The 23937-nt window shown below is 40.2% G+C and overlaps 2 protein-coding genes across 2 annotated transcripts; both read right to left on the bottom strand.

Moving 5' to 3' along the window:
- Nucleotides 1–103: 103 nt before the first annotated feature.
- On the bottom strand, nt 104–9355 carry rilp (Rab interacting lysosomal protein). Its single transcript, XM_055196689.2, has 8 exons — nt 8646–9355; nt 8009–8132; nt 6319–6440; nt 3457–3651; nt 2215–2375; nt 1849–1971; nt 1659–1760; nt 104–1315 (listed from the first exon to the last, which is right to left on the bottom strand). The coding sequence occupies exons 1-8, from the start codon at nt 8988–8990 to the stop codon at nt 1174–1176; spliced, it is 1314 nt and encodes a 437-aa protein (XP_055052664.2). The 5' UTR covers nt 8991–9355; the 3' UTR covers nt 104–1173.
- Nucleotides 9356–9526: 171 nt separating this feature from the next.
- prpf8 (pre-mRNA processing factor 8) lies at nt 9527–22060 on the bottom strand. The gene is made up of 42 exons (XM_073862561.1): nt 21902–22060; nt 21178–21306; nt 20905–21073; nt 20659–20823; nt 20352–20570; nt 20063–20275; nt 19854–19979; nt 19663–19768; nt 19391–19581; nt 19172–19294; nt 18771–19077; nt 18552–18686; nt 18312–18441; nt 18042–18238; nt 17726–17932; nt 17473–17636; nt 17265–17391; nt 16968–17160; nt 16645–16832; nt 16282–16520; nt 16046–16192; nt 15757–15967; nt 15556–15672; nt 15204–15451; nt 14890–15069; nt 14672–14807; nt 14421–14590; nt 14205–14334; nt 13971–14117; nt 13610–13776; nt 13289–13474; nt 12584–12821; nt 12375–12503; nt 12134–12247; nt 11833–12006; nt 11527–11724; nt 11191–11426; nt 10972–11111; nt 10741–10883; nt 10489–10628; nt 10197–10399; nt 9527–10048 (listed from the first exon to the last, which is right to left on the bottom strand). The coding sequence occupies exons 2-42, from the start codon at nt 21296–21298 to the stop codon at nt 9894–9896; spliced, it is 7029 nt and encodes a 2342-aa protein (XP_073718662.1). The 5' UTR covers nt 21299–21306; nt 21902–22060; the 3' UTR covers nt 9527–9893.
- Between the last annotated feature and the right edge of the window lie 1877 nt (nt 22061–23937).

Genomic DNA, 23937 nt, shown 5'->3' on the forward strand with positions numbered 1-23937 from the left:
CTATCCCTTTAAGAGATCACTTAATATTACTGTCTTTTTAAACAAAACCAGTGCACTGGCATGACATTCAAATACCTGCAAAATGTAGAAAAAAAACTCTATATTAACACTTTAATCCTATAAGGATTTTATTCTTTTCTTTTACACCATTTATTGCTTTATAACAACAGGTTGACATGTGTTTGGACTAAAAAATGGACACACCACTGATATTGCATAACATTAAATGCTGAATACAGATATGGTGACCTACTCATGAATTTAAAAATATTTTTAAATCTATTTGTTTTTATCGAATTATACATATAGTATAGGCACACTGAAAAACTATAAAATGGGTACAAAACAGATTTTTAGGGTAAAATACTCATAGGGATGCATATTACGAATAAAAAAACACAATACAAAACACTTGAATGCCCTCTTGTGACATAAAAGGTTCACTGCGATTATCTCAGATGATGTCAATACATATTAGCATCTTTGGTTAAAACTTAAAGCATATAAAATATACTCTCTTTAACAAATACCTAGTAAAATTCTGTATCACTTCTGAGCAAATTGAAAACAAATTCTACCTAGACATCTGTGGTCTATCATGTACTAACGCCAGGTAAAGTTTGTATAGCTTTGTATACTGTTGGCTGTTAAGTCGCTTTGGATTAAGCATCTGAAAATGAATAAATGTCAATGGAGTACTAATTTTAAAATACTGTATATCATTTCCATTGTTTATAAGTGCTTCAGGTCTGCAGCATTATAAGGGAAGTAATTAGTGTGCCACTGATTGCAACAACTTGAATTGCTAAAATTATAATATATATTATAATTACAGAAATACTCCCAAGCACACAGGCACCCATCTGCCATTGGTTAAATGAACTAGCCAATCTCCCACTCAATGCTTATTACAGTCAGTCCCACCCTAAATGCACACCTCTGGTTGATCAATTGGACCACTTAAACAGAGTAAAAGTTATGAAAGCGCTACAAAGCCCAATTAATTATGCTACTGCACGCACAATAATGGGAAGTGTGTGAGTGTTGGTCTGACAATCTCAGCTTGCCTCTCGTATGACCATCAGTCCAAGATTTTGCCTTAATCTTTTAATACAATCTTCTGTTCATCACACCCAGATAACGAGAGCTTCTCATTGTGACAAGTGAGGTTGTTTAGGAGGAGCAAAGGATCTGTGTCTCCTCCCCATTTTCCTGCTCCTCTGGTTCAAGGATTTCCCAGGTGGAGCTGGATGTCGGGAGGGAAGACTGGGATTCAGTGCTCCGGGAAAAACTGGACCGCGTAAGAAAGCCAAATCTAAAGGGTTGAGGCAGAAGAAATCAGAACGTTTCAAAATCTGTGAAACAAGAGGATTTTCTAGGGCAGTCTCTACAAGGGCTGGATGATATTGTTAAAAACATTTTTCAGCATTTCCAAAACTACCCGGACGCTTATGCATTTACTGTGAAATGAAAGAATAAACCGATATGTGGAAATGAAACTTTTATTTTTGGTCTTAGTACGTTAAAAGTAGACAAACATCTGTCTAAACATTGTTATAGTTTCACAATTGAGTATTTTTAGGATCACTAAATTATTTAATTGCTTTAAATTAATTTTATACAAAAGCAAGCCCTACTGTACTGTTGTATGAACTTACAGGTTTCTGATGCGTGATTCTTGGGGTCTGTTTGTGCTATCAGTGTCATTATCTTCATGTTCCTCTCCGCTCGTCTCAAACAGTGGACCATCTGTTTCATCACTGTAAAACCACAAAAGCACAGGTGCTCAAAACAGGATCACATACTAACTTGCCACTCCATAATGCAGGATGCTTTTGTTTAACTTACGCGTTACATTCGCTAACAGGTATGCCGAGCATTTTAGACTTGATGACAGTTCTCTGTTTTTTAATGGCAGAGCGCACAGCATCGAGTAAGAAACCTGGACATCTCTCGTCATTCAGGATTTCCCTGAGGACACAGAGAAACGCATGTACCGATTGAGACAGGGAGTTGTCAGGAAGTGACAGATTTAAAACAGGAAGTGCTTATATGACTGACTATAGCGCTTCACTGTTTATTAAAACAACGTCCATTGAAAATATACCAGATTTTTTTTATACTGAAATTTAAATAAAACTTTTATATTGATAATTATGAGACCTTAGCCTGGATTTCACAGACAGGGTTAGCCTATATTTTGTTCTGTCTCACCTTTGATAATACGCAAGTTCTTCCTTCACTAAAAAGAGATTGGCCTTCAACTCGTTCCTCTCAAAAATCATGTCCCGTACTTCCTGCTTGGTAAAACATGGCCGATTTGGATCTTTCAAGTCAATGATCATCTTATCTGTGAGGTCAATGGCCGATTTTTTCTGATGGAGGCAAAGGTGAAAATATATGGGTGTGTGAGTCATACACTTTAAATGTTTAACAGTTTTCTAAAAACAGCTGATGATCTGATCTATTACATTACGTATGAATGATTTCACACACACATTACATACTATGTTATTTAATGGTGTTATTATAACTAGCTCCAAAATGTAATTAAAATGATGCATTTAAATACTTCATGGTTTGAACACTGATCACAATTCAAAGTTAAAGGACACTGCACTTTTTTTGAAAATATGCTCATTTTCCAGCTCCACTAAAGTTAAACATTTGATTTTTACAGTTTTGGAATCCATTCAGCCGACCCCCGGGTCTGGCGGTACCACCTTTAGCATAGCTTAGCACAATCCATTGAATCTGATTAGACCATCAGCATCACGCCAAAAAATAACCAAATATCTTCAACATTTTTCCTATTTAAAATGTGACTCTTCTGTAGTTACATCGTGCGCTAAGACCGACAGAAAATTAAAAGTTGTTATTTTCTAGGCAAAGTCCTTGATTATAACACCAGAATGAGAGTATACCTCCTAGCCATATCAGCAAAAAAAAAACGCAACTTTTAATTTTCCATTGGCCTTAGCACACGATGCAACTACAGAGAGAGAAAAATATCGAAACTCTTTGGCCACTTTTTAGCGCAATGCTAATGGTCCAATCAGATTCAATGGATTATGCCAAGCCATGCCAAAAGTGGTAGCACCAGACCCGGAGACCAGCTGAATGGACTCCAAAACGGCAAAAATCAAACGTTCAACTCCACGAGGAGCTAGAAAACTAGCCTTTTCTCAAAAAAAAGTGGAGTGCCCCTTTAAATGTCAGAATCAAACATCCCTTTCTAGGCTGAAAGGAAGCTGCATATTTCACTACTCTGAAGGCAAACATGACCTATATTTGCATACCGACCAAACTATGTGAAAATGAGGTCTTAATACCACCCAGCATTGAGGAAGTAAGCAAACAGAAACCCAAGCAAACCACAAACCCAATTCCATTTTGCTAGCTGGTTAGTTAGACTAACAAAAAAGGAAATGTGCACAGAGGAAGCTGATGGCTAACCGTGTTAGCAGCAGTATGGACGTTGGCTTTCTCTATCTGTGAAATCAGTCGTTCTATCTCCTTCTGTTTCTCACACAGGTCGGCCTCCATGTCAGCTTTCCTCTCCACTGCAGTCTTCAGCTGTGTCTGTATGATGGTCTGCTTGTGTCTGAGCTCTGCGTTAATCTTTATTAACCGATCCTGCTGTTCCTGGAGCTGGAGAACACAAAACAAACATGTTCAATGATACTGCATAATATCAACTGCTTATTTTATTTCCCTTAATACTAAATGTTGTGAATAAGATAATACAGTTTGTGCACTTCTCAAACATTAGGCCCACTCACTTTTTCTTTCAAAACTTTACACTTTTGTGTAATAGATGCAATATTTTTATTTTATAATGAAAATTTTAATAAATTATTAACATTCTAAACTAAACTGAACTTTAAAGTCCCCATGAACCGGAAGTCGCGACCGACTTCAGTGTTGAAACAGAATGTCACAAGTGGAAAATAGTGGGTGTGGCTTGTGTTTTCCCACTGTGTCCCATCGGGTGAATCATTTTTACATGCATGCTTGGGATCTTTACGCCCACTAGAACACTTGGGCAAAATGCAGAAATACAGGAAATACGTCATGTAAGTATTTAAACGGTAAGTATTTAAGCGGTCAAGTGCAAAGACCGCCAGTGTGGTTATTTGGACGCAGCCAAAGTTTGTAATCAAGTAGATTGCAAGTCCCTATTTAAGTCCTTCGATTGAATACAGAAAAGTAGGCGTTTCATTCAGAAATTAAAATGGAAGCAGACTGACAGTTAAAGGGGGTGGAGTAAAAGGATGCTCCCGCCCAAGCCGTCTTGCTGACATCATCAGAGAATGATTGCCATTTTCAGATTTTGAAGTTTATGAGGGTGCGTGAATTTTTTTACTTACACAGATAAATTGAATATTACATTAAAAAATACGAATTGTTAGTTTTGATTTAATGGGGACTTAACCACACTGGCGGTCTTTGCACTTGACCGCTTAAATACTTACATGACGTATTTCCTGTATTTCTGCATTTTGCCCAAGTGTTCTAGTGGGCGTAAAGATCCCAAGCATGCATGTAAAAATGATTCAAGTGTTAAGATGTCAATCCAGGCAGTGGCAGCAATTTGCACCAAAATGTGTTAATTTTTTATTTAGGCTATTTAGGCTACTTAAAATATATATATTTTAAGGTTTGCTTTAAATAAAATTAACACAAACAAATGAATAAATAAATGAACATTTAAAGAATATTATCTACACTTTTTTGCACATGTAAAAAAACTCTTAATTTTGTGCATGTAGCTTTATTAAAGTTTATTGTTTATGTGGTAGTCCCTGAATAAACGACACCATTAATGTAGTTTTAATGTTATAAAACCGGTTACAGATGTTTTACAAAATACATAATGTTTGCACCAATAAAATGTGGAACACTACCAAAATATGTAAAATACATTTATTAACTTACAATTAAAAGTTTCCACGACATCTCGCGAGATTTGGGCAAAAGTCTCATGATTTACATCCTGAATATGTTGCATGACGGGATACGCTTAGCTTTGAATACCGCTCCAAAGCGGTATTTCGAGAAAGTGTGGGTTTAGTGTGCGTTAAAGGAATAGTCTACTCATTTTCAATATTAAACTATGTTATTACCTTAAATAAGAAGAGTTGATACATCCCTCTATCATCTGTGTGCGTGCACGTAAGCGCTGGAGCGCGCTGCGACACTTCGATAGCATTTAGCTTAGCCCCATTCATTCAATGGTACCAATCAGAGAATAAAGTTAGAAGTGACCAAACACATCAACGTTTTTCCTATTTAAGACGTGTAGTTATACGAGCAAGTTTGGTGGTACAAAATAAAACGTTGTGCTTTTCTAAGCAGATTTAAAAGAGGAACTATATTTTATGGCGTAATAGCACTTTTGGGAGTACTTCGACTCGACGCAGTAACACCCTCCCTCTCCCATTATGAGAGGGAGAAGGGGAGCGGACTTTTCAGGCGAGTCGAAGTACTCCCAAAAGTGCTATTACGCCACGCACACAGATGATAGAGGAATGTATCAACAATTCTTAGTTAAGGTAATAACATAGTTTAATATTGAAAATGAGTAGACTATTCCTTTAAAGGCACTGCACTTTGCCAGTTTTAAGACATGGGACAGTCCTGTCGCGTTCACGCGCTCTCAAGTGGCCAAGACCGCAAGTGTGGTTATTTGGACGCAGCCTATGGGTTAAATCAGGGGTGTCAAACTCAGTTCCTGGAGGATTGGTGTCCTACAGAGTCCAGCTCCAACCAGCCCCAACACATCCCTCTTGAAGTTTCTAGTAATCCTGAAGACCTTGATTACCGGTAGCTGCATCAGGTGTGTTTGATTAGGGCTGGATCTAAACTCTGCAGAGACACCGGCCCACCAGGAACCAAGTCTGACACCCCTGGGTTAAATGGTTATTTATAATGATTTTGCTAATATTTTTTATTGAAACAGTCCACTGTGTGCAGGTTCGACCAGTTTCATAACCAAAGTAAAACAAATATCAGTTTTAAATGATAACATCTGAAAACCAGAGTGCCTTAAGGCTCAATATACTTCATGAGGAACATATTGTTGGCTGCGACAAAGGGTGTGTCTTTTCAGCTTTGCATGTTTATTTTGTGTCACAGGTGGAGTGTGGGTGACACTGTTGACACAGTTTTATTCAACAAACATAACCTTGATGTTGCAAAAAGCTATGTCTACAAACATGTTATAGGTTGAAGGCTATAGACATAGTTATGATTTATGAAGAATGAATGAGATATTGAGACTCTCAATGCATTTGTAATGTAAAGGCAGATTCATACAGCTTCGATCTCTTTGGACATGTTGGAAATCTCCTGAACTTTCGCCCGTATGTCATCACGCTGCTTATCGACCACCTCCTTCAGCTTGAGCATCACCTCTCGCTCCTGCCGCTGTGTGCGATCTGGAAGAAAAATGAAGAGAGAAATGTCACTCTTTATTGTCAGAAACCTCACGTGAGGACTTACAAGTACCAACTCCTTTACATGTTTTTTTATGAAACTATATTAGTAAGTGTCATACGGTATCATGCAAAAGTGTCAAGTTTTAAATGACGATTCCATCCCAATCCATCCATTGAGAACATTTATGATTTGTTTTTAAATGCACTATATTGCCAAAAGTTTTGGGACACTCCTCTAAATCATTGAATTCAGGTGTTCCAATCACTTCCATGGCCTCAGGTATATAAAATCAATCACCTAAGCATGGAGACAGCTTTTACAAGCATTTGTGAAAGAATGGGTCGTTCTAAGGAGCTCAGTGAATTCAAGCGTGGTACAGTGATAGGTTGCTACCTGTTAAATAAGTCCATTCCTGAAATTTCCTCACTACTGAATATTCCAGGGTCAACTGTTAGACTAGTAAAATTATAGCAAAATGAAAGCAATTGGGAACAACATCAACTCAGCCATGAAGTGGTAGGCCAAATAAAATCACAGAGCTCACAGTGCACAGAAGTCAATACTACAGACCTCCATGGCCGAGCAGCTGCATCCAAGCCTTACATAACCAAGGTCAAGGTCACTTGCCGGACTGCATTGTGCCAAGTGTAAAGTTTGGTTGAGGGGGGAATAGGGTGTGGGGTTGTTTTTCAGGACTTGGGCTTGGCCCCTTAGTTCCAACAAAAGGAACTCCTAATGCTTCATCATTTCAAGACATTTTAGACAATTTCATGCTCCCAACTTCAAACTAAGGGAACAGTTTGGGGATGGTCCCTTCCTGTTCCAGCATGATTGTGCACCAGTGCACAAAGCAAGGTCCATAAATCATGGATAAGCAAGTTTGGTGTGGAGGAACTTGACTGGCCTGCACAGAGACCTGACCTCAACCCAATACAACATCTTTGGGATAAATTTAGAGCGGACCCTGCGAGCGAGTGCTTCTCGTCCAACATCAGTGTCGGACCTTACAAATGTGCTTTTAGAAGAATGGTCAAATATTTCCATAAACACACTCCTAAACCTTGTAGAAAGTCTTCCAAGAAGAGTTGAAGCTGTTATAGCTGCAAATGGTGGGCCAACTCTATATTAAACCCTATGGATTAAGAATGGGATGTCATTCAGGTTCATGTGCATATAAAGGCAGGTGTCCAAAAACTTTTGGCAATATAGTGTAATTCAAGTATTTTTAAAATGGTAAATCAATGTTATTACACCGTTGTTGGTAATAGTAATGGTAGTTACATGTGATACCGGAATTGTACCATGTTTAATGTGACTCTGTCTGTGATAACCCAGCTAAAGTCATTTTTTGTGATTTACAGTTTTCCACAAACAATCATTAAACATTACCATAAAAGAAAATTCTGTGGAAAATAACCTGAATATCTTCAATATTGACCGAGAAGGCCATGTCAAAGATCGATTGAAAGTAATGAGTGAAATCAAAGTTTAATGCTCCTAATCTCATAACTAGATGAGACTTTAGCATGGATTTCACAGACAGGGAGGGTAACGAATATGACTTCACCCTCTTTCGAGTGCGTGCATTGCAAGCGGTTCAGAAGCTCCTGGTTTTCGTCCTTTAGCAGTTGCACCTGAGCCTGCAACCCATCAACAGTCTGCTTCAGTTTCTGCTCTTTCTGATGCCAGTCCTGTAACAAACCAAAACTGTTTTATTTAAACTGTTTAATAAATCACACGGATATAAAAACATTAACAACAATACCATGCCATATTAACAACAGCACTTGACAGCAAACTAGTTTTGAGTTTATGTGTGCTGATAAACCATGATGCTTTCTAAATGACAATGATCACATCCAAGTACCGCGAGAGCGAATGAAAATCCTATCTTTTTGATCGCTCTCGCGGACGTTTGATGTCATTCGCCGCTTAGTCTGCGCAGAGCTGCATAAAACTAATACACCACGTTTCTCTCACACAAAACGAAACATATTTTATAACGTAATCGGCCAACGAGTATTTAAACGGATTCAGGAGTCAGCTACAATCGCTTATAGTAGTCTGTGCATTCTAAATTATATACAAAATGTAACAATCGTATTTCATAAGCATTAATGCGAACACCGCTGTAATATGTATCACTACGCAACCATTTGCTGGTTTTTACAACCGCTATGTCGATCATGTTTTCCTACTCTTACCCGACTGTCTGATGTGGTGCTCGTCTCATCACAATCCTTCACGTGTCGTTTCTTCTGCTGTTGTACGTGTATCGTCTCAAAGGCCTTCAGTAGCTCCTCTTCTTTACATTTATGTGCTTGATTCCTCGCCGCGAAACTTTCCAAAAGCTCGAGCACTTTCACTATCCGAGTCACCAGACCCTCCACGCTTTCCTTGCCATAGTTGTCGATAATTTTCTCCACCTCAAATCCCACCACTTTAGCGATTTCATACACATCGTCCACAGTCATGGACGAAAACGTCTTCTCGAAACACGAATTTGTTTTGATGGTGTCATTTTGGTTTTGATCGACGCAGGTCTCCATGTTGATCTGCACGCGACAATCGAAAGTCAGTAGAGAAGTCAGATCTAACGTTATATGTCGCTCGCGCTTCAATCCAAACGCAGATTTTTCTCAGTTTCGCTTTTGACAAGCGTACGCATTTTCGCCCTTGGTTGTTTGTGTAACGACATATATAACAGTGACGAGCAGCTAATACGCTTCAGTAAATATCAGCGAATTATAAGCAAGCAGACATGTTTAGCGAGTGCTAAGCTTTGCGTGTCCTGACATGGAGATGAGCAGTCTACACCCACCGCACCAAAACGCGTGGGAAGTTGGTCAGGGTATGTTTGCATAATGCTTCATAGAAAATAGCATAACAGAGGTACATTTATGACAAGCCCACAGTGTTTGTTTGCCATGGTTGTTGTCTCCTCCTCTTCTAACCAATGCAACATGAGAGCTTAAAGGCACCACGTGCTCATGACTGAGGCGCATGCAGATCGAGTTTGTCTGTACTCTCTCGTTTAGGTAACATTTAACTTCATTTTATGAAATGACTGAAATGACAATAAGAGTATATTCTTATAAAAGTTGTAACCTTTATTTAAACCCAAACTACAATGTACAACAGATGCACAACATAGTGACAGGGTACAGACAAATTACTCCAGATTTATAAAAACACAATGAAAAAAAGTTCAGATGTTTCCAAGATTAGAATTAATAGTTTAAGCTAACATCTTACAAAGTATGCTTTCAGCAATGTGAAAAATCAACTCGATACCAAACTCAATTACATTAAAGCAATAAACAGGTTGACAAGTTCATAGTTTTAAACTGTTTGCATTACTGCAAACTGAAGTTTTGATGAAAGAATACAGTACAAAAGCATTGCTTTATCCTGTTGGGTGCTTGTTCAACATACAGTCATAGTCTGTGGTATTATGCGTACATGTCCTCACGGTCAGCATTGTATATTTCACCCTCCTGCAGCGAGGCAAAGTTAAGGAAGTGAGATGGTCGGTGAACTTCATGGTAGAACTCTTTCGGGTTGGCCAACTGCAGATCATACTTCATGTTGGGATCATGACGAACACCTAGAATAAGGATGGAAAGGGTTAAAAAAAGCTTAGTGCCAACAGTCATCTGATAAACTTCCACAAGGTTAACACTGAAGTATAAAAAGGAAGTCTAAATCATTTAAAATGCATCTGAATAATATTTAAATAATATTGATGTGTTTACCCATAAAGTTGTAGTTCCAGGAAACCTGTCCAGGCACCATGAAGAATCCGAGGAAACGGTCAGACAAGAGCATCTGTACTCTCTCATAGTGCGAAGGAAGGTAACCCTTGGGGTTGTTACCCTTATCTGTGTTTTGCCTGCCCCACTCATATCCACTAGGAGTCAGCTTGTAGGCAGTCAGAGTGCAGGAACCAGGTGTGAAACTAGACAACAAATTCAAATTTTTAAGTGTGAATCCACATATCAAATGATATGTAAAGATAACACTCTATAGAAATGTTTTGAGGTGTACCTGCAAGTAATAATGATGGTCTTCTCGCCATCCCAGGATGGGTTGTCAGCCATGACCTTTGCATGGGTGGTGACGTCTTGAGGAGAGAGCTGGGGCGATTCATTGGGCTGTGTATGGACCCATCCAAGCGGCTCCATTTCCTAAGCAGGATCAACATGGCAAAGAGACTTATTTTAGATGTGATGATAGAGAGTGCTGACCCTAAATCTAACACAAGTCCTGTTTTTGTGTATAAAGTCGTTGAATACTGACCTTCAAGTACTCATGTTGTGGCAGCTGGTTGGGGAGGTGAACGGTCTGATGTGTACCCCACTGCGGCACCATCACTATGCAGCGAATCTCCTTTACCTGAGGGTTATCTGGAGGACTGGTTCCATATAGATACCCAGCAATCTAAAGTGCAAGAGGTCAAATGTCAATGAAAGGCTTAACATTTTACCAATTGAGCATACATCGCTCAGAAAGCATGTTAACTTCTAATCTGAGCACGCAGATCGGAGATGCAGATGAACTTCTTCAGAACGTTCTTGGGGAGGATGTAAGTGTAGCCGGTCTCTTTGATGTCATCCGATGACACATAGATATGGTTGGTTCGTAAGTGCAAATTGGCAGCAGAGATGGCCCTGTGAGATTAGTAGACATTTTGAGAAAGATGGCCAAGCAATTCTGAATAACTAAAAAGACCAGAACAGCCATCCATACCTAACTCTCCATTCAGTTTTGGAGGAGAATGTCTGCGTCTCATAGTTGCTGGTGGTGGAGGTGATGATCTCATCTCCGTGTTTGTTGACTGTACGTGTCTGTGTGGCCGTTAGCTGAGACTGCTCCTTGGTCTGCTTCTCAATCTCGGCTATCTGCTGCCTTTGCTGGGATGGAGCAGAGATCTCCATACCCAGGATGATGTCCCTGATTTCAGACTGAGTCAAAGATGCCACGTTTACGTTGTGAATGAAACAAAATGAAGTTTAAGAACACGGGCACATTTAAGGTCCCACATAAAAGACATATTCGTGTTTAATTGTCTGCAAAGTCAATACGTACGTTGTTCTTCTTGCCGTAGTCGGCCAGGATGAGATCTTTGAGCTGCACCTCAACTTTGATCCACTCTTCATCAGTCAGAGTGGGCCAGATGTGGTGAGGCTCAGTGATGGTGGTCTTGTCAGGCTTCAGGATGACTTTAGCACGGTCGTTGTTCACATGAAGTGCTCTCAGGATTAAGATCAGACGAGAGAATGCCTATAAGGAGGAAGATACTAGTTTAAGACTTCATAGTAATGGCCCTCAGAAGCTTCTACATGTCTAAATTTGATTAAGGAACAAATAATAGTAAAGCGCTGCACTTACAGTGTAAGAGGAGATAGTCTTGAGCCAGTCATCATAAAGATTGAACAGGACCATCTGAGGTTCTGTGGCTTTCAGAATGAGGTCCCCAAACTTCTCCACCTTCAGACAGGCCTGGAAAGGCAGTTGTAGCTCAGAGCCTTTGATTACAATGTTGGGGAAATCCAGCAAGTGCACCTAAAAAAAAAAAGTAAACGCACAACCGTTAACACGTTAAAGTAAGTTCTCAGTACGTTAGCAAATTAGTTTCCAACCGATAATTGCCAATTATATAACACAGTTTGATGATGGTGGGGGTTTCTAACTCAAGTGGATCCAACATTCCCTTCCTGGTTACAATAATCTGCTTGGGCTGCTCTTCAACAGGCAGCGATCGGATAAGAGCAGCCACTTCTTCAGCAGTCTTCCACTTAGCCAGCTGCAAAAGCACACCAATTAAAAATGCATAACTCTGAAAATGCATGCATCATTGCTTTGTGCAGACCACTGCCTGAAAACAAGCAACCATATGGAGAAATCAAAGAAGACGGAGGAATTAGACTGACCTGTCCGAGACGCTTTTGTCCTGCCCATACAGATGTGTGAATGATTTTCAGGAAAAGCTGTCCAGTTCTGGGGTTGAAGATGAAAATGGCTCCATTGATTGGTTTCGTGGTCAAGTTGCCTTCAAAGGTCTAAAACGGGTATTGAGAAACAAACCTTTATAAGCATCAATCTTGATTAGACATTTAACATATATGTTGCGTTTACTTGCCTTGTGGATGGTGACTCGGTACACATTGGTGTCATCCACAAACCAAATGATCTGGTTGGAGAAAAGCTCTCCATAGTTCTGCGAAGACAAGTAAGGCTCAGTGGGCTCTGAAGAGTAGAGTTGCAGACCCTTTCGGATACGTTCTCTCAGCACATACAGAGCGGGGTTGGCCTTCATTATCTTCGCCATGGCCTGCTGGATCAGAGGTTTTGCTCCAGGAAACCAATTTCCATAACCACTGCAATCAAAGTGAAAGAAAAAATATATAAATAAAGTAATAATAGGACATTGATATTCCCATCCTCTTTCCTACACAGAAAAAGCTATTAAAACTGATAGTCCACTTGATGATTTAAAAGGGACACTCCACTTTTTTTGAAAATATGCTTGGCGGTACCACTTTTAGCATTGCTTAGCACAATCCATTGAATCGGATTAGACCATTAGCATCACACTTAAAAATAACCAAAGAGTTTCGATACAATTCCTATTTAAAACTTAACGTTCTGCCGTAATAATCAAAGACTTTGCTGATGTAACATGGCTGCAGGAGGCGCAATGATATTATGTAGTGCCCGAAAATAGTCCCCTGCTATTGAAAGTTACCAAGGGGACTATTTTCAAAATCAAATGTTTAACTGTAGGGGAGCTGGAAAATGAGCACATTTTCAAAAAAAACGTGGAGTGTCCCTTTAAGACACTGACCTGTGCAGGTTGTATGCCAGATCAATGGCGATCAGGACTCCAGTGGGTGATGGGTAGATACTCATGTTGTCTGTGGTGTAATCCAGAAACTTAGCCCTGGCATATCTCTCAATGTCATGGGAGTCATAATCACCCCATCGGAGCTGAATGTCAATCCAGTACTTCTGTGTGGTGGTGCTGTCCATAACATCCCTATAGAAGACCACAAGAATCTATTTATCATACCATAAATCAGGATATTAACTGGCATGTACACTTGATGCCAGGGTATAAAACTTGAAATATATGTAACTTAATATCAACTTTCACATATTCTTATTGACATCCTTGGAGTCTGCCAAAAGTGAAGGGCGTGAGACATTCCACTTGTAGGACGCAAACAACAGAATGTCAGCACAGGAGGAATTCATCTTATACGACTTTCTGGGATGGATCGTCTCTTTCTGGACAGTCTCTATTTCCAGAGCATCCAGCTCTTGGTCAAACACCTACACACAGCAAACAAAAGCTTACTGACAGGCATCACAACTCTGAACAGTTCAATTGTATAACAGCTTAGCATAAAGTCTGAAACCCATGTAACACTTTAGTAACACCTCCAAAGAACAGAGTTTATTGGTTAAATAAAGACTGGCAACCTTCTTTGCCTAATAGTTTAAAAGTTGCCTGGACACATCCTTACCTGACAAAGATCCATGACAACGCTCTCATGAATCTTTTGCCACAAGTGAGCTCTGAAGATCTGGATCAGAGAGATCTTGAGGGTTGGAATTTTACCATGCATGAATATTCCAGTGAGGTCCAGCTGCACTTGGAAACCCACGTACACCTAAAAAGTCATAAAAAAGAAATTGATTGTATAAATACAGGCTGTTTGCTATTATTTTCTAAGCTCTACTGCATCAGGCAGACATACATTAGCTCTGTTGATGGTAGGCGACCACCACAAAGTGAATCGTCGGTTAGGAATCTGGTTCAGACCAGATCTCTGAGCATTGGTGAGTTTCTTCCATTTCATGGACTCCTCAAAACCGCTGGCCTTCTCCCTAAAGAAGATTCAAGTAACACGGCGTAAGAAAACATTTTGCCAAAAAAAACCCAGACTACATAGGTGAACAATAAACAGGCTTACCAGAAGAGACCCTCCCAGGTGGGGAAATAGGTTCCCTTGAACAGTGTGTGCTCGAGAATGCCCTCTACTCCTCCAAGTGCCTGAATCATGTCTGTACGATAGTTGTTCAAATTCCACAGTTTTCCATCATGCCTTTGGTGAGTCCACCAGAAAGGATTTTGCTTCAGCACCTAAACACCAAGAAATATCTATAATCTCTAGAACCACTTTAACGCCCAAAGATTGATTTCCATGAAAGGAATAGTCTTTACTTGGTACTGCTTGAAGTCTGTTCTGACTCTCCAACCCTTGTCATAGGCAAGCGTGTGCCTGTCCTTTTGGAAGAGGGTGTTAATACGAGGAATGCCTCTGTCCCAAGAGTCCTCCAAATCCTCCAGTGTCAAACGTCTGTATGATAATCAAATACATATTAGGATGGCTGAATACATAAACATTGGAGGACCTAAGGAGATTTTTGCCTGTACAGTACCTGTTTTGAGCAATGGCCTCTTGACGCTTAAGTGCATATTCAGCCCAAACTCTTTGGGAGTCAATGAACTCGCTTTCCCATGGTTGAATGTACCGGTACAGATTAGGAATCAATTGATCCTCTTCGTGACTCATACCAGAACGGAAATGAGTGATGCCCACGTCAGTCTGTTTGGACCACCTAAGAGGACACACAAATGTATTTTGCTTCATTGTACATCCACAAATTCAGGCATTTCATTTTATACCATTTTGTTATACTTTCATAATGCTGAATTAGACATAATAGTAAACTTATTAAAGCCATTGATTTACCTCAAGTCAGACTGTGGAATCAGTACATGACCCATTGAAAGCATTCCCAGTCCTCCCAACTCTTTAGGGGTATAAAACACCACAGGGGGGAAACGACTGGGCATTTTTGAGTTCAGCCCAATTTTGATACGAGTTTGGATCTTATTCTCACACTTCACCAGAAGGTCAAGCAGCTCCTGCGTGTTGACCACAGCTTCACGGAAGTAGGTCATCAGACCAATCAAAGCGGTGTTCCACTTGTTCACGATCTATGAAAATTAATATTATGTAAACCATGTGCAGAAACGGGGAACACCATTAATAACAATTTAATATAAACAAGGTGATACTTCCAAAATTTTACAGCTCATACCTTGGTGAAGGTCGTGGACCCAGAGGCCATCAAAATCTGTCGCACTCTGTTGTGGAACCTTTGCATTGACTCATCATCTACCCGCAGGAAACACTGTGCTGTCCTCTCCTTTGTTACCTAAAAAAACAAACACGCACAGAGTTATCTCCAGTTCATGACACAAATGTGTTGCCTTCAATTTGAGGGTGGTATCCTATTTACCTCATTCTGCAAATTCCAGACACCATCTTTGTGTGTAAACTCTTCATAGCTGGTGCGGCACTTGGGCAAGATACGACACTCGAAGCCACACATGTTGAACAGCAGGTTAGGATTGTCCTTGCTGTAGACTGACACAAAGCTGTTCTCCCACTGAATTGTGGTCACAGAACGGGGAAGGCGATTCTTGATGTCCCAGAACACAGCACGCCCCCTGATAGATTAATCACGTTTAATTTCGAACATACAGTTCAGTAGTATATTTCATAAAATGAAAATCTGAAGTGCTTACAGATTCACATCATGTTTCATGAGCCTCATCCTAGCATCTCGGGGCCAGCATTTTTTATTGTTGTAGCCCACAATGTTTTCATTGTTTGGGTCGGGGTGCTCAGTCAAGTACCTCTGGATAAGATCTCTTGCCTCATCAGCAGAGAACCTGAGTATTAAGAAACCAAAATATCAACATAAACACTTTCAGCTTTTAATAAAAAAGTTTCCAGCACTGAAACAGTATGCAGTTCCAACCTAAAGAAGATGTGAACGCGATCTATGTATCTGCAATAAAGCCGGATGGGATGGGCACTCTCGGTGACCGTGTCCTGGAAGCTGAGGAAGTCATTGGGCATTTGAGGAGGTCCAGCCATCTCACTGGCTCTGTGCAGACCCAGCACCAGCAAGTCCATGACAAGCCCGTAGTACTGCACAATGAAAGAGGCAAACTGCAACCCACGGATGATACCGTAAGAGTTGGTATGGTTCATGTCCTGTAAAGAGAAAAAGCAGCAGGCTAAATCAAACATGTTTCAAATAAACAAAACTATGCAATTCAATTTTACAAGTGCACAGAAATTAAATTTAAGTTTGATAAAGTATGTGCAAGAAGCAAACCTTATAGTTGATGACAACGTTGTTTTTGGCTGTCATGTAATCAGCAATGTTGTGATCCACAATGAGACGCAAAAGCCTGTTCAGCAGTGTCAAGTCAATCTTCTCATACATCTTCTCGAAGCGAGACTCCAGCATGACGTTACACTCGCCCTCTCCTGTCTCCCACACATCCTGCAGGTTGTTGATTCCTGTAAGGAACCATCAAAATTACTAATTACTAAACACATATTAACAGTTAGGTCACGTTCTAAACAAAAATCTCAAGTTTTGCTATTTGTACTCTATATATAAACAATGTACGCCAGTGTGAAATCTACACTGACCTTGGCACCATTTGTACACCAGCAGTGGAGGAGGCTCCGTATCAGCTGGTTTAATCCAGGGTGGGAAAAGTCGACGTTTATCTGCCTCATACCACAAGTACTGATCCAGGTACGCGTCTGTGATCTTCTCCAGCGGTTCGACATCATAAACTGGTACAAGGTGACTGTAAAGGTCCATAAACTCAATACCCACCTACAAAGGAAAGCACCACTTTAGATGCAAGATAGGACCAGGAACAGGCTAGGAGGGCCACTGTCATTTTAGAAAATATACTGAAATACTGCATGTGTGCTAACCTCTTTGAAGGCTCTCTGAGTGAGGAGGTGACGTTTGATTCTGGACAAAGCCTCGTGAGGGTTGTCATAGGCTTGCTCGATCAGACCCAACTCCTCACGCTGTGACTGGTTAAGCCTCGACTTCACACTAAATAAAGAGAATGCCAAGTCAGACAGAGAAATTAAAAATTTCCCACATTGTATATCTGTTGAACCTGCCATGGCTGACCTGTAAGCCTCTTTGAGTCTCTCCAAAGCCAGGATGAGCAGCTTAGTGTCGTGTTTATACGAGAGAGGAGGAAAGGGGATTGGGGAGAACCTCCGACTCTCCAGCCAGTGCACCGTGGTGGTGTAGATGGCCACGGCCTCTTCAGCTGTGATGTAGGGCCCATCCTACAAGACAAAATGAGATTATTCTTTATTGTGTCCTTTCATAAAAATGTTAACGCATCTTAAAAACTTAAACTTTTTAAGATTAATACCTTCAGGTAATTGTGTTGCCTCTCTTGCTCTGCCTTTAGGTAGAGTCGAGTGAGACGGCCCAAGTTCTTCTTGCACACCGTTTTATCCACAGTGGCTCCTCGCCTGATTCTTTCACGGTTGTAGTGAGCCGTGTTGGTCCACCAGTCAGCCTTGGCCTTCACATAACGGAGGATCATGTTCTCAATAGGGGTTGGAAGACCTGGAACCTGAAATGACGAACAACATATTTTTATTATAATAAAAGCTTACATTTTATAATGAGGCAAAAGCATCCTATGATGTGGATAGATAGTACGTCATGCAATGAATGTATACCTTCCAAGGGATGTTGGCCTTCCAGCATCTCCATGACTCACTGAGATGCTGCAAGATGGTCCTGGCCTTGTTCTGCTTGATGCCCTCAGGCATCATATCCAGGATGTCGTGCATCACAGCAGCTCTCAGCTCCAAGTCAAAGTGAGATTCCACACGCTGTTTGGTCACAGTCTTGGCAACACCCTTGGAGTGTCGACCTGAAAGACATAAACCAATTATTACATGCCTTTCTAAATTATAGTATGTAAAAATGAATAAGCAAGAATTTACCCTCAAACTGCCTGGCCAGAAGGTTGCCAAGCCACCTCTCCAGAAGAGGCGTGATGCCTCTCATGAAGAACAGCCAGACTCTCCATCCTGGAGCCCAGAATCCACAACCTGGACCTTTTCCAACTGGGCCCTATGAATATAATCAGCCACCTTAGATACAAGCTATAGCACCAATTCTAAAATAGTAACGCGTACTGGTGATGCATTGTGACATGTTTAAAGGATTTGGATGGTACTCACTGTGTTGAAGCGGTAATAGATGAGATGTTTCAAATCTTTGCACATTCTGATCTGCCTCATGAGCTTGTACTTGTAGCGGTACATGCCTGTCAGCTGACCCACATGGGCGAAAATGTACTGCAGCCCATCAGCCAACTACAGCAAGAGACAAAGACAGATTGCTTTAGAAAAACAGAATTTTGAGATGCTTCACAGGAACTGCATTCATTACACACATACCTGAAAAGAATCAACGTTCCCAAGTCTGTACTGCACATGGCTGTCCACCACAAGCTTGCTCAAACGAAGAACCTCACGGCACAAATGGAACGCATTTCCGAATCGGGATTTCTTACGTTCCTTTGTTGTGAGGGTCTTGACGGGCTTCAAGTTAAAGTTGTAGTCCAAGTGCAGGTAGTTGAGGTTCTTTCTGTGAATCAAGAGGTTCAGCATGTTGTAGCCCTGTCGGCACACCTGGAGGCCGACCTCCACCCAGTCCAGCTTTGTAGACTGGAAGAATTTGGTGGCCTTGAAGGACCGGAACAGGTATCTGGTAAAACATGAATACATATGCATTGTTAGACTCCAAAGTTAACGGTTCCATACATGCTGAACTGAAATTGAACATCTATGTCATTGCTTATCTCTTTTTCTGTGCCTTAGGGGGTCTGTGTTTTAATGCATTCAGCACGTAGTACTTCAGAAGCTTCTGGTAGGACACTCGCACCTTCACAGGCTGACCTGCAGGACAGTGCTCACGATACCTAAACACAAACTCTCACATAAGTCTTTCATTCTTCAGTTTTCCAAAAACAGACCTCACACAGGTAACAAGGCCAAATGTGATTTTCAACACTAACCAGTTTTTGATGAGAGGAACATCAATGGCTCGTCTGGTTCTTCCTGATCTAAGATTAAATGGACGGGGTGCCCACAACAATGCAATTCCATTAGCCGTGTTGTCGGTGTAGAGGGGCGTCTCCTTCAGAAACGGCTCAACGTATTCGGGTAGTTCAAACTCCTCATCGTCATCTGGCAATGGCTCTTGGCTCTGTACACAAGAGGCCTAATTAGCATTTTTGGAAAGATGGATATTATTATGTATCCTACAGCCACCTAATCTTGTACTTACTTTGACAGAGTGTCTGTGAGAAATGGGGTTGATCAGAGGGTCAAAGTAGAACGCAGGTAGATCAGGATCCTCCGTCTTGATGAACACCACGTTGGGTGTGTGGTACCTACACAGTAATCACAAATCAGTAGCTTAGCACAAGTACCTTAACCAAACAAAACCTGAGCATTAAATATGACAACATTTCATACCAGGTGAGGTGCACATGATGTGGCAGGTTGTTGTACAGGTAAGGGAATGCAATTTTATATTCTGTCCTGATTGGCTGCCTGATGATGATCTTGTTTATGTCATTGAATTCATTCCAGTCTTCGTCCCTGCAAACACGCAACACTTTAAACCTCCGGAGTACCGAAAATACATAACTGACTTTGCTACAGAATGAATAGACAATACATACTGAAGGTTCATGTCTCTAACAAGGGGCTCAAATTTGGGGCCCCCAGGAATGGCCATGTTCAGAGCTTTAGAGGTGAAGAAAGCCTTCAAGTCGAACAAGTAGAAGTAGTTGTCATCCACCAAATCTGTAAGCAACTGATTGGCCAATCGGTACAGAGTAGACATCATTGGCAAAGTGAACTGCCAGCGTCTGTATGTGGTCCCATTCACATATCTGTGAAAGGAAAAGATAAATAATGAGCAAAGAGGAACGGGGAAACCATATTTTTATACTTGTCACCAAAACTCACTTGTTAGAATCTTTCAGGGGTTGATGCTCATAGAGCCACTCTGCAACAGAAGAGTCTTCATCAGGATCCAGCTCCATTTGGATCGCTTCCAGAGGCTCCACATCCAGAATGTTGTCTGCATAATCCAGCGGAGGTTCTTCATCATCAAATGGGGGGAAACGCATGCGTTTGAAGTGTCGCCTGTCTCTCTTCTCACGTCGCATCATGATCCACATCGAACTGGTGAAAAAGAAAAAATTAATATCTGACATAATAAGATAGCAACATAAAACAGATTACGTTATAAGATGGCCTGGTGATCACCTACCCCCACTGAGCAATGTATACTGGCTCTATAACCCATGGGATTTCATTTACAAAGGAAATGGCTCCTGTAATGTGGTAAAGTACAGGAACGTCTCTGATCTGCTCCCATGGCATGGGCATGTTCTCCAGCAGTTTGAGCACAGCATGAGGCATATACTTCAAAGCCCTGCAAAAAAGTCAAATTAGATATTTATGAAACTACGAACAAAACAACCTGGATAATTTGACTGCAAATGTGCCTGCTTACCCAAGGTAGACCCTCTTATCATGACGAAATTTCCTGTTCGTCATGTCACCGTGATCCCTGATGATTTTGCGAACATGCTCGGGCGGCATGTCCTCTTTCTGGGTGTCCACAAAGCCAAATTTCCTCTTCTCCGAGTAGCGCTTCGCCTGCAGCTGCTGCCATTTTCGAGCTACAAGAGAGGCATCGTATATGTCACACAAACATAACACAACTTGCATGCATATGACTATTTAAACAGGGGGTGCAATGTGACAAAGAATCATGTACACGTACCTTTCTCTTGCAGTTTCTCCTCAGTCATGTAATCTGGTATCTGAGTAGTAGCAGGAGGTGGTGGAGGAACACCTGGAGGCATCGGCCCAGGAACACCTCTGTAAGGGAACGCAGCTGCCATGGCAGCCTCTACAAAACAAAACAAAAAAATGTGAGATTAAAGGGAAAAACACGGTTTTACAACACCGTGTTATTGATTTGCAAATGGTCACAGCATTTAATTGGTTTAATATCTACAGATAAAGAAAATAATTTTACCACTGAGTCAACAACCACCACAAAAGCTGTATATAAAACACGCCATAAAAACAAAAAAGCAACACTGCAAATTAAAAGCATAGATCATGTTACGTATTACATACAAGTATTGGTAAACATATAAACTACAACAAATCTCTAACTTGCCCGTGGCGCCCGAACTGTTTCCTTTTTGCACAGCACCAAGCAGGCCTAACGTTATGTTTTTAAGTTACACTGGATCATATTTCCTGCTCAAATTAATATTAAATACACTTAGATATTCTGCAACTCAACTAAACAAATAATTGCGATACTTGTGTAGCTAAACTTCTGCGGTTGTAACAATGCATGTTAGCTTAGCTTAGCCTAACCTTAGATTACACAACAAGCCAACGTTATCTGCAAACAAAAAATACCGGAAGTAAAACTGTGATTTTTAGATTTGGCAAATAAAACCACGCGATGTATGTGTATAAGAAAATACCTTCGTTGACTTGAAACAATTTAATCCAGTGAATGAGGTTCTCTGCTGGTTTGGATCTGCGGAATGGCGCACAACTAAACGACAGTGCACGTTGTGCGTAAAGGCTTTCGATTCACAGATACGCTTTACGCATGTTCCCGATTCCGCATAAACGGAAGTGCCGCGTCGCTACGACAAAGGACGTACGGAAATGCGCAGGGCAAGATTTCTTCTTCTTTTGTGTTTTTAGGCTCTTGGCAAACCAGATTAAGTTGCCTTTACACCACCTTCTGGTATGGAGGGTGCAGTTCAAGTTTTATTAAAGGGGCCGTTTACAGTTTTACTATTTGTAGATATTTGTAATGAAGAAGGAAACAGAAGCAACATTGACTTCCTAGTAGAAAAAATTACTATTCGTTTCTGTTCAGTTGAACAAATACGTTTGTTTATGTTTGTAACTACATGGATGATTAAATGATGACAGAATTTTATATATTCAGTTAATTTATTAATATTCATTTTATAATGTATATTATGTTTTATAAATATAGGCTACATCGGCCAAGTTATGCTAAGAATGCTCTAGAATATTTTATTACATTTTTGTGAAATTGGAAGTGTGAAGGGTGCATTAAATGTTGTGGACGATAGGGGGCCTTGAAGTCAAAAGATTTTAAATCCACTGTTCTAAACAAAACAACCCGGCCAGCAGGTGGTGCTGCAGTGGATAACTGGAGAATAGTTTAATAGCCTAAATTTTGCCAATTTTACCCACCTACTGTGTTCAGATATAACATGACAACAAACATGTATAGTGCAACATTTTTCTAAACGTAGTGGGTCACAATATATCCATGGACTTAGCTCCTGATGTAGTCACAGCACTGTTTGTAGAAAATATGCACTTAAAGGGATAGTGCACTTTAAAATGAAAATTCTGTCATGAATGATTCTGTCATCATTTACTCATCCTCATCCAATTTTTTGAGAAAAAAGATGATATTTTGAGAAATGATGGTAAACACACAGCAGTGACCATTGACTTCTATAGTAGGAATAAAAAATATGATGGAATTTAATCGGTACCATTAACTGTGTGCTTACCATCATTTATCAAAATATTTTCCTCATCATTTATCACAATATTTCCAAAAAAAAATTCCTACTATGGAAGTCAATGGTCACTATCTGCTGTGTGTTTACCATCATTTCTCAAAATGTCTTCTTTTGTGTTCATCAGAAAAAAGAAATTCATACCGGTTTAAAACAACATGAAGATGAGTAAATGATGACAGAATTTTCATTTTAAAGTGAACTATCCCTTTAAAATAGCAAAGAGAAGCTTTTAAAATAGTATAGAATACAGAGACAGAAATATCTGGTCCTTCCTCTTTTTCTTTATCCTCTTATGACCTGGTTTGTCCACATATGTGGACATCACATTTTTGTTGTTTGCACCATAATACTTAATTCTGTGAACCTGTTGTACACAAACATGGTCAATTACATTGCTTCATGTTCAAAGAAAAAAAATTGGTTATTATATTTATTGTTCCTTCCTAACCCCAAATAGCTGATAGAAATCTAAAGTGAAAGCAAAAGCTCTGGTTTTAGGAGGTTAAAGCAGTTATTGTCATCTCAGATGCACACCAGTCAACATTTAAAGTGGATCAAAACTTTTCAGAAAAGTTGTTTTAAAATGTTCTGCTTCATCAAAGGTGATATTGTTAACAGGAATTATATGAACTTTTATTGATATAAATAGTTTTCTGTGGACAAATTGTATTATGATAATTTATGAGACGGGTTCGAAATAAAAAATAAATTTGAACAATACCCATTCTTGTCTTAGGATTTTGATAAACTTTTTTGATCCATTTCAAATGTTGTATATTTAGGAGAGCTATTCTAAATGGCCTCTTACATAACCATTGTGACACTTTCACCAATAACACTAATGAAATCCATTCAACCTTATTTTACCCTTCACCCATTATCACATCCAGTACCATAAGCCTCCCCATTCCATGATTTCCCTCTCTTACAAACAGGATACC

This window comes from Misgurnus anguillicaudatus, chromosome 24 (assembly GCF_027580225.2).
Source record: "Misgurnus anguillicaudatus chromosome 24, ASM2758022v2, whole genome shotgun sequence".
Lineage (NCBI taxonomy): Eukaryota > Metazoa > Chordata > Actinopteri > Cypriniformes > Cobitidae > Misgurnus > Misgurnus anguillicaudatus.

Coding starts and splice junctions, on each gene's coding strand:
- rilp (XM_055196689.2), bottom strand. CDS start 8,990: ATGGAGACCTGCGTCGATCAAAACCAAAATGACACCATCAAAACAAAT. Junction 2,376..3,456: donor TCCATACTGCTGCTAACACG/GTTAGCCATCAG, acceptor TGCCTCCATCAG/AAAAAATCGGCCATTGACCT. Junction 1,761..1,848: donor CCTGTTAGCGAATGTAACGC/GTAAGTTAAACA, acceptor GTGGTTTTACAG/TGATGAAACAGATGGTCCAC.
- prpf8 (XM_073862561.1), bottom strand. CDS start 21,298: ATGGCAGCTGCGTTCCCTTACAGAGGTGTTCCTGGGCCGATGCCTCCA. Junction 19,295..19,390: donor GTTCCTCTCATCAAAAACTG/GTTAGTGTTGAA, acceptor GTTTGTGTTTAG/GTATCGTGAGCACTGTCCTG. Junction 17,161..17,264: donor CTCAGAGAGCCTTCAAAGAG/GTTAGCACACAT, acceptor TTTCCTTTGTAG/GTGGGTATTGAGTTTATGGA.